The sequence below is a fragment of the Leiobunum rupestre genome, chromosome 7 (genome assembly GCF_980474605.1).
Source record: "Leiobunum rupestre chromosome 7, qqLeiRupe1.1.hap1, whole genome shotgun sequence".
Taxonomy (NCBI): domain Eukaryota; kingdom Metazoa; phylum Arthropoda; class Arachnida; order Opiliones; family Sclerosomatidae; genus Leiobunum; species Leiobunum rupestre.
In genome coordinates, this window is record NC_143390.1 from 60,083,832 (window position 1) to 60,099,617 (window position 15,786).

The following is a 15,786-nucleotide window of genomic DNA, read 5'->3' on the forward strand; positions in this document are numbered from 1 at the left end:
CTGTAGTGAACTACATAATTTTTCTTGGCGTAGCGGTTAGGAACCAGTTTAGGTAAACTGTCCTTCACTGGAATCTTAAGATGTTCCAATAGTGTCTTGGAGAATGGTGAAAGCTCTTTCGTCAGGATTGAACGTCTTTCTGGTGCCAAGGGGTACGCGTTGTGTCCGTCGTGGATTTTGCTGGGATACGTTAGCTCGACCTCCAGTATATAACCGTTGACTTGGTCATCGGGATGATTTAAGATGTTGTTGAGCGGTACTTGACACCATATAAAGTTTTTTATGGGCATTCGATCATTCCTTACCGTCTTACAGAGGTTAATACAGTCTGACGGTGAGATAGAGAGGTTAATTTTAAATAATAAAAAAATCAGTATTTTTCAATTCCCAAAATTAAAAAAACTGCATTTTATTTTACCGAGATAGGTGATAAAAGTGTCAGGTTTCTCAGGATTATACGATTCCGTTAGATATGTGTTATTCGCTACGGCATGTCGGTTAGATATCATCGACATCCCACCTCGTATACCTCATTCGATCATCAGATGCATGTCGCCATCCAAAAGTAGATAGAGGGCACTTTCCTACGCGAAGCCGGGTCCCGAATATGCATGCGCCGGATCCCAACGATAAAAAGTATGACCCATGGTTCGAAAAGATTCAAAGACACCAGCGAGTTAAAGGCAATCGGACGTCACATAAACATCATGATATTCTCCTTTAATAAACACAAAAACAAATTTAAAATGACATACAATTTGAAAACCAAAATTTGATATTTACCAAGATTCGCAATTTGAAACGTTTCCCACACATTTTTGACATGTTGGTAGTCGGTCAGTTATTTCTTCTTTCCGTTAGTTTATTAAAGAAACCCTCTCTCGGTGGTAGAACCGTGTCATCAAATATGTTGATGCTGTCTGCGTAATCATATGGATAGCCAGTAGACCTTAAAATTTTAATTAAGGGAAATTTTGTGGGTCCACCTTTTGTTAGATTGTCAACGAGGGTTTAAGGTGTCCACGAAGCATAGTTTTCCAAGAGAAAATGAAATATACATCTCCGAATTTGACGGTATGCAATTGATCTCCTTATCTTTAACTGTTCCTATATGTTGCATAATTAAATGCTCATCATAGAAACTTAAGTTATTAATGAACACCGGTATGTGTTAAGGAGCTTTCAGCTTAAGATTACATCTCTGGTAACACGCCCCTCTATATGAACCGTTGTAGTGGTCATGATCCCGAACTTTCATATCATCCACGGTAAAATGATTGTTTCAAACGAAACACATAGTGGCTGCGGTGATCATCAGATTCATAGGATTGACCTCCTTAATCTTTTCTGAAATGATCGCCTCCTCATCTGGATCGTCTAAAAATCGCCATGTGGCTCCATCACCTCTAAATGTGTTAGGTTTCTCGTCCGGACCCACTACGCAGTAACTCCATCCGTAAGATATATGATGGGATAATGTGATCGTGGACGATAACGATGAATCAGGGATACACGGATACACCTTAGGTAGAATAGCTTCAAAATCTGCGTAAACTACCTAAGGTACCTATAGGAAATATTAGTTATTATACTATATAGAGGAAAATAGCGTAAAATATAAATCTTACCTTTTGACACCATCCATACTTCCTGAATTTTAGTACGGGATCTTTAGTTGGCATCTTCACTAGTTGTGGCGAAGGGTCGGACATTTATTAAAAAACGAACGGGATTTGCAAATACAGTGGATTTTTTGGATTTTTGAAAAATCCAACGGTATTTGTATTTTTTTGCTGGATTTGAGGATTTGAGGATTTAACTCTTCGATTTTGTGGATTTTGAAAATTCAACTGTATTTTTTAAAAATCCTCGAATTTGTATTCCCCTCTGGATTTGTGGATTTTTCGCTTGGATTTTGCGGATTTTTGAAAAATCCTGGATTTTAAAAAATCCAAAATTATTTGAGGAATTTTTCGTGGATTTACGTTTTTTCTCCTCTATTTTGTGAATTTGTAGATTTATTCAATGGATTTTGTGGATTTGTTAACAAATAAAATCTTTGCCGGATTTTTCTGTGGATGTGTCGCTGAGCGTACGGGATTTTTCGGAATGTCCGACCCTTCGAGTTGTGGCCCGTGAACTTTACAGTTATTCACGTGCGTGTGGTGACTTTGTTCCGCGTTCGCTCCCGCTGAACGGTGTAGGCAATACCAGCAATAGTAGGTTTTCCTACAGTTGCTAGTGAGATCACTCAAAAGACGACTTTAACAGTAGTGAAATTTCCCAGCTTGAGCTATGAGTAACAAGTCTATTTGATGATTTTCGTCTACGACCATTTGACTTTTTTCGAATTTTCGCATTAGCTCAGAGTTAAGTTCAAAGGGGAATTTAACGCCCGATAAATTAAATTCGTTTTCATATTGCACGTAAATACGTACAAGATTGGGGTAATGTTGGGAAGCGTACAATTTCGCTAAGATTGCCCAAATTAAACAATTTTGGTCATTGGTTTTGACATTAACTATGGCTTTTTTTAGCAGGTTAGGTGGGGGTTACAATGTAGGTGCCTCCCACTAAGGGTGCGTATGTTATGATATAAATTTGGAGAAAAAGGATACGATCTAATACCCATCTTGACCCCTGACTTCCAAATTATGACATAGACTGCACTATTTTCATAATAATCACATCCGGGCTTAATGTAGCCTATGTAAGTCGCCGGAAATATGGCATTACCCCCGCCTCACCTACTTCGTCGACTAGAGGTCGTACATACCTACAATGGAGGGTCATGTATCATTTTACCCCGTTCTTAATTTGACGGAGTTTACAATAGCCAATCGAAGGTCCTGCTACTTGACTCGAATGAAATCTCTCGACGGAGACAATAGTCGGAACTGCGGCCGGAGGAGACGTCGGTAAAAGCAGTCATCGAACCGGCGGACAGTTGACTCGAACAGGTTTATCCTTGGACAGGTAGACTGGAACTTTGAAGACTCTGCTCTTGGTTAGAATTTGAGTGGTGTCTCTTCGTATGGTATATTAATTTAGCGTTACGAGTAAAGGCGGCTCCACATTTATCACACGAGAGCATTTTTTCGTCGTGTTTTTCGCGAACATGACGTTGAAGATTCTTTATCGCGGTAAACTAAGAAGAGCATAAGTCGCAAAGAAACATATTAAAAAAAATAGATTTCTAAAATATAATAAGTATATTACTGAGAAGAAACTTTTAAAGCATGACGGTTCCCTAGTAGCATCGACCTGCCGATTTTCTGTCGGGAAAAAGCCGGGGTTGTTGGGAAACTGATGGTGCTGGTTTGATGAAGGCAACCTTCTGTATCCCATCACCTAAGGAATTTAGCCAGCAGCTAACCACCAGATTCCTGACAGCAATTTTGTCAATGTTTTTTTTAAAGACTTTAAGGTATATAATCTTTAATAATAATGCTACTTTAAATTTAAGTTTTACTTTGAATTTACTTTAGATACGAAATTTTGAATACTTAAGTTTGATGGTCCTTTGTTGGAATAGTGTTGGCACCGATTACAGCGAGTACAGCCTTTGGTAGTGCTAAATTTGTAATCGATTGCGTAATCACTTTAGTACAGTCAAAGCTGCGGGCTGGTACACCGATTACGAATAGTGGTCAGGCCCTTGGCTATTCTTTTATGAATTAATTGGTGTTGTAAGTGATTTACCAATTGAATAGCAGCTATGAACTTAAATTTTAAATGTATAATAACGTACATTAAGCTGTATTAAGGCCGGCATATTGTAAATTTGAAATACTTTATTGTAAATTTCATTTACAACGGTACCTATATTACTATAATGGTACTATTTTTATTTATACATTATTTCTACTACTAAATTAATACGAATTTCCCATATACGTACTTAAAATCGTCTTCTGAAAGCAAAAACCACGTAACTAAGTATAGTTAAAGTTACGTAGTATTCGCTTTCAGGTGTCGAAATATAAAGCCCACGTTCAAGTGTTGCCAGATCACTCGATAGTAGATACCATAGAAATAGTATATTCTAATCAGGGTGCGCGGCAAAATTTCAAAAGACGTTCTAGTTAGTTATTCCAATTTCTAAGGTCGATACTGACTACATCCACTCCCTATTAAGAAATGACACACGAGAACAGTAATCTGCATGTTTTGCGACAAACATCTTAAATTAAAAGTAATTAATACTATCATAATTTCTTTTGGTGTAATATAATTTATCCTTTCTAAAATAATTCGGTCAGACAAATCTGGCAACGCTGTAAGAGATAAAACCTTATCTGGCTTCCCTCTCTCGCTAACGGCATCGTGGTCGCTACTTGGGGCCTTTGTTGCAGTTACCTACTTTTAAAGCGGAAAGACGCCATTATATGGATTCAAGAATAGGATTTTTAATACATTTTAATCAGATTTGAAGGTAAATGTATTGTTATTATATATTGTTAATATTTTGAACCTTTATTAATTTAACACTACAAACATATAATATATTTAGTAGAAAATTGGAAAGACTGGGAGGCAGTGCTTTTAAAAGGTAATGATGTTTTGATGTTTTACTCAGTTATTGAATATTCTAATGGTTTTGAAATAGTTTTACTATCTTTAAATTTACATATTATTGGAATAATGTTTTAAGATTATTAGGAAGTTAAGGTAGACTGATATTATTAGCCTCGTGCTTAGTAAACGGCAAATGAGAAGGAGACGAGCTACATATTTAGTCAGAGACCTAAGATAATGAAACTTTCAATTTTGATAATATTTACAATGTTGAGATTAAAACTAATTGCAATCATGATGAAAGGGCAGATTGTATTGGAGAATGTAACATGGGTAGAAATGTAACTGGAAATGATGAAATGGGTGCTATCAAAAGGGACGGTAGTCACTATGCAAGGTCCGGGTAAAGAACACCTACCCGAGCACTTGCTATATTATCTCGAGTCAGAATGAAGCCGATTTTACCCCCTCGTATCTCAAAAACTATAGGTCGCATCAAAACAAGTGATATATTGTTTGAAAGGTTACAGGAACGCGACAAACATATACGAATTCCATCGAACAGGGTTGAGGCGACGTTTCGTAGTAAGGGGGCAAAGTAAGGCTTAATTTTTCTTCTTCTTCTTCTTCCATCTTTTCCTCGCAGACCACTCTACAGCAAAAACTACTGAACTGATTTAAATGAAATTTGGTACACAGTTTCATATTAAGCTCCCATTGTGTCCTGGCAAAGGAGAAGTTCATATCTGGTATAGTTCTTGAGCTATGGCGACAAATGTACAGTTCAGCGAGTCGGTAACGAAACCATAAGAAGTACTAAACCGGAGCGACCAGCGATTTAAAAAAAAAATATGCAGAAGGTTTGATGGTTGATTCTAGGTGAAAAAATGGTGCTGTGTTCGAAAAAATTGCCTTAAAGGTTAAAATGCCCGCTATGCCGGATGTACTTGGAAACTATGTATGGAACATATTTATAGGTGGAATGTAGGTAAAAAGGGGCGCTGAGTTCGACAACTATAGTCTTGCATGTGTCAGGGTGGGGGTTGTCCGCCATAGGGCTTGTCGATAAATAAGTCCAGTTTATGACGTTTATGGGAATATAATAACAGATCTTGTGACTGTAGTTTACATCTTCCCCAATACTAGTTTTGGGTGACGTAGGGTTCGCTACGATTGTATTAATAGTTGTAGACTAGAATATTGATGTTCATATTGATTAAATACGGAGCAGCTACAAAAGAGTGAGAAATGGCTCGTTTCAAGGCTTGTTTTAAGTTAAGGTTAGGTTAGCAATTTCTGGTTCTTTTGTAGCTTCTCCGAATGCACATTCCTGTTTTTCATTGAAATAAAAAAATTCTATTTCTTTTATAGTTATTTCGTATTTAATTACCCTGTTTTCTATTGAAACAAGCCATTTCTCGCTCTTTTGTAGCTGCTCCGTATTTAAATACCCTGTTTTCTATTGAACCAAGCCTTAGTGTAGTCTGCAACTATAAATACTATCGTCGCGTACCCTACGTCACCCAAAACTAGTATTGGGGCAGATGTAAACTACTTTTTATCTTGTCCTAGGGAAATAGATTAAACATTCGAATGCTAATGATTTATAGGTTGTTTCTAAGTGAAAGAGGTGCAGTGAGTTCGAAGTGTCTCGCCAGTGTCAGGGTGGGCAGTGTGCCGCCAGAGGGCGGTAAACGATGCCAATGAATAATAAACACAGTTCAAAACGTGTAAAGTTTAATAATAATCGTACAAGCTTATTTATTAACATTAAAAAATGAATTAAAGAGCATAATGACGTCACATTTTCAAAAAAATAAAGTAAACAATATCTAAACGTACACAATGTTGGCGAAAGAGCTAGGCAGTTCTCAATATTCCAAATAGGTGAAAGTTCACTTTCCAATTTTGTTTATAAATATCATTTCCACTTTGTTACGTTTGAATTTATTATAATAACTTCACTTCTATTGTTATAAACAAAAAGGCGTAAAATCCACCCAAAAACCATTCGGTTAAAAATTGCAAGGTCCTTTAAACAAAAACGTCACGTCCTATATTACTGTAGGCCATAAAAGTAGTGAAATGAAATAACAGGCAAGATCTGAAATTATATTCCCATAAACGTCATAAACTGGACTTATTTATCGACAAGTGATGTGCTCTGAAGTAATATGCTAGACCTTGCGTCCTAAGTGTTTTCCTGAGTTAAAATCATTTGTACAACCATAAAACATTTCAAAGAGAATGGCTAATATTAGAATCGCATTGTATCAAATATATTATCTACTTTGTTTAAATTTACTCTTTTACCTTAAAACCATAATTAAATAAAGCAGACAAGTTGTTGACTGCAGTAATTACGTCACTGCAGTCAACAACTTGTCTGCTTTCAGTAATTGGCCAGTTTCAATAGTCGCACCTATCGATGATGTTCAGAAATGTTCGAGTACCACTAGTACGGACAGTTTAAGTAATTTTATCGAGTGTTTTTATTTTGTCTCGGTTGGCCAAGGTGGTACTTTGAGCGAAACAAGAATTAAACACGTGCCTACGTTTATTTAACTGCCAAGTTATGCTGACTCTGATTATTGAAACTCGATTACTATGCTTTTAAGGTAAAAGAGTAAATCTAAACAGAGTAGATAATATACTTCGATCTAAACAATATACACTGTATGCTCCTATAAATAAAATAAACAAGCCGGGCCACGTGTTTCGAGAACGAAAGAAAGCTTTAAAGTCGGGAGGTTGAAATGGTCCCGTGATTATTTAATGCTGCCATCTATATCGTTTTTAGGAACTAATTCTTGATATTTATGCTTGTCTTTCGTCCGCTACGTTGTAAACTTTATGCTTTGTTCACTCTTAATACATTCTTAAGAAAACGTTTTATCTTATATTGACCTTTTTCTTTAATTAACTTTGTAAATTATTTAACGGATATTGTATCATTAGAATCGTTTCAGTTAAGCTAAGAAAACTTGTCTCTTCTAATATTAGCCATTCTCTTTGAAATGTTTTATGGTTGTACAAAGGATTTTAACTCAGTAAAACACTTAGGAATCGCAAGGTCCAGCATATTACTTCAGAGCACATCACTTGTAATATAGGACGTGACGTTTTTGTTTAAAGGACCTTGCAATTTTTAACCGAATGGTTTTTGGGTGGATTTCGAATAACCCAGATGAAATGGTATTTGTCTTTTTACTCTAACAAACGTGCTTAATAAGCTTTGAAATATTTTTAATGCCATGTTCATTATAATAATTATTTTAATTTCTAGAAGATGGTGACGAAAAATTTAAAAGGACTGTGATTCACGTGTTAAAATATTTGAATATGAAAATACACTTCATACTCAATAATAGCAAAGACTCTTATGGTGGAAATAGCCTGGAGTTGATGAAAAGAGAAGGCTTTCCAAAATTGCCAATTAGTTCAATCGATGAACTTCAAACTGCCGAGAAAGTTCTGGAGTGTGAAAAAAATAGAAAACATAATGTAGGTTGTATTCAATATATACTGTTACTTAAATGTTTGGTTAACAAGATTTTCGTGTCTTTTACGGAGGAAATCAGATCTCGGACTGCTGTAAAAGAATATTTGACCGAGCTTTTTCACATGGAATAATGCTTCAGTTCAATTGGGTTGGTTCAAGAGAAAGATATGCATTTCCGAAATAACAATTTCATAGTAGTTAAAGTTATCACAAAAATTTGCAAAACTAACTCAAAGTAAAACTGGAATGCTTTTTTTCACTCAGGTGCAATTCAGTGAAACTTCAAGGGAGTTAAAGAATTTATTGTGGAATCGGTTTTAGAAAAATAAATAAGATTAGGTCGCGAAAGACGCGGTAAAAAGCAAAAATGTGATGACGCTAATGATTCACAATAAAACTATTGTTTAAAATTAATAAACAAATTTATTTTCTATATTTATTTTTTGATTCTTCTAAGAATTAGGCATTTTTAAATGAATTTTGGAATGTTTAAATGATTGTAAAGACTTAGTAAAATTTTGGCTCAAACATTGGCTTAATGTATTGGTCAGAAATAGTAACATCAGAGTCACCCTAACGTTAGCGTAATTAACGAAGTTATGTAGGCTGAACAGCTGGAAATATATAGGCTTAATATGTGCGATATAAACTATGTACCTGTAGGCCCAATAGATGGGTACGTGTAGGCCCAATGGTCGGAAGAATATAGGTCTCATTGTTGGGAATATGCTGGTTAAGTGTGGGAAGCCCAACACCAAATCCATATGTTGGCCAGGTAGGACATGTCCGATTGCTGACCGCTGCCTCGCCGACACAATTTCACCAGCAGCCGGGCCGATGAATTTGTGCTACTAGGGATTAACCCCTAGCGTGAATAATGAAACTTTCCCATTTATAGTGAAGCGATATTATTGTTGGCGTAGTATAAGCCAATTAAATCGATCAAAAAATTAAGATATCGTAAGATGGGCGCATGCTACGATGACGGTCGGTACAGAGAATGTTTGTCTAATCATAAAACTCAAAAATGACGACGTGTTATCGTAAACAAACATAAATCCATGGAAAAGTCTAAAGTTTTGAATATCATCTTCAACGTGAGTCATTCGAATGATTACCGTCGCTATCATGGTAAGGGGTAAGGTCAAATGTTCATGATCAAATGAATTCCTGGTTGATGCATCTGGAGACCGAGCTGACAACATGATGATAGCACTCTTCACGGAGATAAATAATGTTTTGATTGAGACGTACGGAGGTAAAATTTATTCCAGTTTATGTGCAAAAATTGATTCATTAAAATTATAGAAATGCTGGTACCCCCGCCAAATATCCAAGGGACACAGTATTCGTTTTAAAATACAAATAATATTTCAAGAATGCATAATAATATTATTTATATTCCTAGCGTTGTAGACCGATTGTGGAGGGTAGTAATGACACGAAGGTGGCGGTTTCGTGACCAACAGGGGATAATACCAGAGAGGGGAAATGGATTAATGACTGATATTATTAATATTTTATTTCAAAACATGATGGAATATATAAATTTTTAAATAAAATAATTACTGTGAAAAGTATTCCAACTTGAAATTATCATAGGATTAATTCTCTTATCTTAAAAACACTCTAAAATAGGTACGTGAACTTTTGGTTCCCTCTTCGATCCCCTTGAAAATAACACTAGGATAGTTAAAAATAATCGTAAACTTGAATTTTTTTAAAATTACCATAGGATAGGTATAAGATTTACCTCCCGCTCCCTCCCGCACTTCCCCTAGTGACAGTACATACACTACACTACTACTTAAATGCACACTACCAAGGGCATTTGTTTTAAATCGATGTTTAGCTTCCTTTTTTTTTAAATCCAGTTGGCGCCACCGTCGCGATGCGACGCGCTAGAACTAGCCAGTGCAAGTTGTTATCATACAACTATTCTTGTTTTTTTGGAGTAAGTAAATCTTTACGCCAAGGAATTAGCATTTTATAAAAAAAAATCCGTTTAAAGAAAGCTAGTTCCGGGGCCATGTACCTTGACAGTGTACCTAAAAGCCCTCTACGCTGCTATGAGAGATAAACCTATGAATCCTTTAAGTTTTCTCTATTTGCTTTGTGTGTCAAACTGAAGTTTGTATTTATCTCTGTTATCACATACAACAACGCACAAGCACGTTAAATGTATATATTGAAGTATTGCATAAATAAAAAGCGTTTCTTTATATAAATAAATGTACAAATAGTTGGGCGATTAAAAAAGGTCAACGAAATTAGTAGAGTGTGATGGACACTATTTTTTATTGTTGTGTAATTATTGTAGTCTATTGTTCTCACCGAAAAAAGCTAAGTACCTTATCAGAATACAATTCGAAAATGGTCTTATCTCGAATTACTTTTTGCGATTAGGCACTTTAAATGAAACTGGAAGACGCCCTTTTTCTCTTTGACAAAGTGAACGAATCCACTGTAATACCTTTCAAAAAACATTTCCATTTGGCAATATTTGTAAAAGAAGTTTCTGTCAGTTAAAGAATAAAGTAAATTTAATTCACAGAGTCGAATTTACCCAACGTTTGGCCAGGCACAGTTATAGTTTTGAACACTTTTAAATATTTACAAATGCTTTGTTGAGAAAAAGAATCGTCTTCACTGGTTCAGTTACCGTTCATCGAGACAAGGTAGAGTTTTTGAACAACAACGCGGTGTGCAGTTTCAAATTAATTGTTACTTGTTCGTATACTTTCCCACTAGAAGAACCGCAGGCGGAACAATTAGTAGAGTAGGGATACGCTTTATCTTTAACAGACTATTTACCCGACACGTTCCCCAACTTTCCGTACTACCCGTTTCTTAGCGCTAGATTAACCATACCGATTAGTGTATTTACACTGTTCAAAAAGTCTTGAAGCGTTGTAATTTTAAATCTAAACTGGGGACAGTTACATTATTATAAAACCCAGTTCACACTATCGATTTAATTGGGCCACTTAATTATTTCGAACAAATGGTAAGAAAGAAAATTCTATACAGTGAACGGAAAATTTGTAACCACTGTTCCCACTTTTCTGTTCACACTATACAATTTTGTTATTTAAAATTAGTTGGATACAATTAAGTGGACCAATTAATTCGGATCTTGTTTCTATATCCGTTTAGAGTTTAACGAGAAAACGTTTTAAACCGGCGTGTTTTTAATTTTAAACGGATAAACGTGTAAATCCCGTGTACGCGTGTACTTTACCAAAAAACGAAAATCCGTTTTCCTGCTGTGTAGCTAAGTTTAGTTGCCACAAATTATACAAAACCTAAACTTATAATTTAGTACAGGTCTACCACTTTTTTTTAAGAAATCTACATGTATTAACCTTCGAAAACGGAGCTCGATAGAACTTAGGGTTTAGCTTACCTTTACAACGAGTCTGGACCACTGCGGGCCGATGAAGATAGCCAGTTTGAGGAATACTTAATCATAGCCCATGTGCGCAGGCAGGGTAGGAAAATTTACGCTCCTTTATCGGAGATTAATCTGCCGATATTAATCTACCCTTTTACGTAACCGCCGCGATAAAATTGACCACTCCCCCCTCTCTACCTAAGAGCAAGAGAAAAGAAAGTCTAAAAACCCCTATTTGAGAAAAACAAGTTTCAAATTCAAAATCTAGACTAGTAACAATGATAATCTAATAGTGTAAATGGATAAAAAGGAAGGTAAAATATATATTGAAAACTATGTAGTGAGCCACTTTATTTTAAAAACACTCGAGGATCCTTATTTGGAATCCTCACGTTTCTTGACTTCCTTGACTTTTGCTCTCAGTTAGCGCCCTTTAAAACAATGTCTGCGGGCGCACATGTCGAAGCCCCAACTGAAGTTTCATCTGGACCACTAGTGGTGGAAAGCGCACCGTTCACAAGCTCAAAAATACTCTTTTCGAAAAAATGAAATATTATAGTATTTTTTATACCAGAATAGGTTATTATACGTCTAAAAAATCGCGAATTTGCACACGTGGATATTTTTTGCTCAGATCAAGTATTGCTTAATCAGTTAGATTTGATAAATATATCACTATAACCTATCTTGTACCATGGTTGCTTCTTGTTAGTGTTAAAGGAAGATAGAAGAATAAGCTAAAAAATCCAAGTAAGTCCTTTCCATAAGAAGCGTTACGCTAATACAACTCTGCTTTGTTGCTTGACCCTAAATGTCATTGAATTCGGTAACAGTCGGACCCATTGTACCCAAAATTGCAATTCAACACCCAATTGTCGCTGTCAAAATCTGAGTTAGATCTGAGAGTTAACGTTTAACATTCACTCTTGTTCGAGAGACATTACACCCAGTGGCCAGGAAATTTTCCTTAAAGGGGCAGTAGCTTTCTGTGAGGTCGCTAATTTTCCAATAATCCAAAAATTTTTAAAAGTGGGGTTACGAAGACTGAAATAAGTGTAATTTGCTAAACCCTTTCTCTGCAACCGGGAAAATGTTTGAGGAGCCGGGTTCGATCCCAGCTTGTGGCACTGGGTAAAAACTCGGAACAACTCCTTCCGCGTTGAGTTTGCAAGTTCTCTCCCCACTGGTTTAAGGGGTTTTCCCTCGAGCTCTTCGGTTTCCCCTTCCATAAAACCTTGTCGAGGTTAACGGTAATAGTTAGTGTAGGGAGCTGTTGGCTCGATCGTGTATCATGCAGGGCTTGCCACCACCTTCCTTTTGCAACGGATCGCCATCGCGGTGCAGAGAGGCAATGCGGCCTCAGTACTAAACTTTTTCCCTCCGGGCACCTCCCTCGGTGATTGTTTGTACTCCTTGCCCTAAGTTCGTGTGGGTGTGTGTTTTTTTATTATTATTATTATTATTTTTGTACTATATAATTTAAATACTTCAATAAAATTATGAATTTATGGATTTATTAAACTTACAGCTTCTTACCTATAAACTATACCACAGCGGAATTAAAACTTGATGATGTCTGTAAGTGACGGCAGCTCTTGATTATCTCGCGTGGCGTGAAGGACTCCAAACCCTACCCCCTATTTCGATTTAAGGCAAGACAACCGCTAATTTTTTTTAACTCAAGCCCAAAAGATTTTATAATGTTTTGAATATGACAGTGACATTTTTGCTCGATTCAAAGTTGACCTAGGCCTGTATGTAGTGATGACTTGGATATTCGTTTAGCTGATTTTTATTTCTTTATCGCAAATTCAGACAATCCTATTCATAACTTAATTTGTGGTCTCTCGCATTGCATCATTCAAGGGTTTTTTTTTTAATTTCAGAGAATGAATTCAGTGAAGTGACCTCGCCCTCTCAAAGGTATCCTCATAGTATCCGCAACTAAGTCAATCATGACTTCGAACTATACATCTTTAGAATGGTCGAATGAAATGAGCTTTGACGACATCGAGAACCCGAAAAATGGGGTCGATGTCGTGTCAGAACACTTTGGAATCCCTTTGTTGTGGTTTGCCGTGCAAAAAAGGAATTTGGAGTTGGCAAAGCTACTGATAAAAACTGGAGCCGACGTCAATTTGCCGGGAAGAAATAATAGCGAGGAATCGCCACCATTGTACGCCGCCGCTGAAAACTCCGATACCGAAATGGCCGAACTACTCATAGAAAATGGAGCAAACGTCAATATGCCCTTCAAAAGCGATAATGGAATACTTACCCCGTTAAGCGCGGCTGTTACCAAAGGAAATTTGGAGTTCGTAAAACTCCTAATTGAAAATCGAGTAGACATAAATGCGAAAATGAAGTGGAAAGAAGGAGAATCCACAGCGCTATACATCGCTTTCGACCAAAGACATTCGGATATTGTCAGACTACTCATTGAAAGTGGAGCAGACGTTAATATTGTTTTTAAACGCGATAATAATTTATTCACCCCGTTATGGGTGGCTGCCTCAAAGGGGGATTTAAACTTAGTAAAACTTTTGATTGAAAATCAAGTCGACGTTAATGCGCGAATTCAAGCAAATGAATGTGAAGCCACTGCGCTACACGTCGCGATTAAACAAGGACATTGGGAGGTAAGCCAACTACTTCTCGAAAATGGGGCGAGTGTTAATGATCTCTTCAAAACTAAAAACCTTGAAAAAAGCCCACTTGAAAACGCACTTGTCACGAAACCCTCTCTGACCCACGAACACGGAAGCGGAAATCCCGATTTTCCATTAGCATACGCTACCGACACTCGTAAAGACAAAGTCGCGAAATTCTGTATAAAGTTTCGGAGTACTTACGAGTATATTTCGGAAATCCTGACGACTCTTGAGAAACAAAACCAAGAGAAGAACCTCAGTTTGGAGCAATTGGAAGGTAAAAATTCCGAAAAAATGCGTAAAGAAGAACTCCATCTGCAGAGAATAATCGACGAGATGCCAAAAGGCAATGAAACTGGCAAAGAAGAACCTGAAAAGTTCGCTCAAGAAGCGACAAGCCTTGAGAAAGTAAAGGCCTTGGTAAAGGATCAAATTGAAGAGATGAAACGAGAGCATCAGGAGGAGTTGGAGCAAGAGCGACAGAGAAGTATTGTGGAACTGAAGACACTTGGCGCCCAGCTGCTCCAGGACGGCGAGCGACGTATCGGGAAACTAGAATCCTATATCGAAAAACTGGAACAGAAAATTCTACCCTTCCAGGAGGCAAACGTGACGGGCCTCGATGATTCCGTAGAACAGTTGGTCATTCAGTACGAAGAGGACCAAACCGTTAGTCATTCTTCCGGTAACGTAGAAACTAACATGACTGTTCAGAAAATGCTAAAATTAAAAGGTATAGCTGGTTTCATCGAGGCTCCCAAATTATTGCGGTTGAAATTGAGTGGCGTGGGAGAGGCTGTTCGGTTGACTATTAACAATAACTTCGTCCAGTCTGGGGCTTCCGTTAATGGATCATTAAATGGGGATGTCAATACTGTCGACGTTAAATCTTAATAGGTGTCTCTAAAATAATGGGAGGTCACGTGAAAATGTTTTGTCTTCATCACTGGGTATAACAATTGAAGGTATAGCGCGCATCAGTCACAAGACTCATGGCAGACATCGGGATGTGAATAGTGCGTGCGAAACCCTTGCGCCAATTTAATATACTAAAGCTCTAGCGCTTGTGACGCCATAAAAACATTTTATATACTTGTATTGTTAACATTTGTTACATGGAAACCCCTATTCGATAAAACATAAAAATATACAGATAACTATGACCGTCTGTTTACATTTGGGCGATACAGGACTATTAAAAACCAATGACCTCCTTTTTAATTTTTATTTTTATATCATTTATACTTCTTCAAAAGAATACCGTTTTATTTTCGGTAAATTCCTATGAAAAACATATATTGGTTAGCGGGCGTATTGAGACAATCTTTTTTATATGAAATCTTTTTAGAGTAATTAGATTGTTCAGATACTCTAACTAAAGTTTAATAAATTTTATGATTTAACCAAATAATGGTTAACATTTCAAACGCAAAATTCAACGAGATTTAAAGCTACTTTTTGAGATATTTTCAATGAATCTACGATTTCTATTAACTATGTGAAGAAACTTAAATCGCTCTAAATCAAGTAAGTGTTTATTAAGGCTCAGTTAATAGGAAAGCATTATGTTTTGTCTAAGATATAGTTATAATTACATTTCTTTAATACACTAAGGGGACAAAAAGCATTCAGATTCGTCGGATATGTTTGTGTTTTGGCTATGGTATTCGAGTAGACTTGTCCATAGGTATATTGTTAAAAAGCTGCAATTTGGCTTTATT

At 36.6% G+C, this 15,786-nt stretch overlaps 1 protein-coding gene across 1 annotated transcript; it reads left to right on the top strand.

The window, feature by feature from the left end:
* Positions 1-10,622: 10,622 nt before the first annotated feature.
* LOC149937603 (uncharacterized) lies at positions 10,623-15,286 on the top strand. The gene is made up of 2 exons (XM_090153318.1): positions 10,623-10,698; positions 13,301-15,286. The coding sequence occupies exon 2, from the start codon at positions 13,370-13,372 to the stop codon at positions 14,957-14,959; it is 1,590 nt and encodes a 529-aa protein (XP_090009444.1). The 5' UTR covers positions 10,623-10,698; positions 13,301-13,369; the 3' UTR covers positions 14,960-15,286.
* Positions 15,287-15,786: the final 500 nt, after the last annotated feature.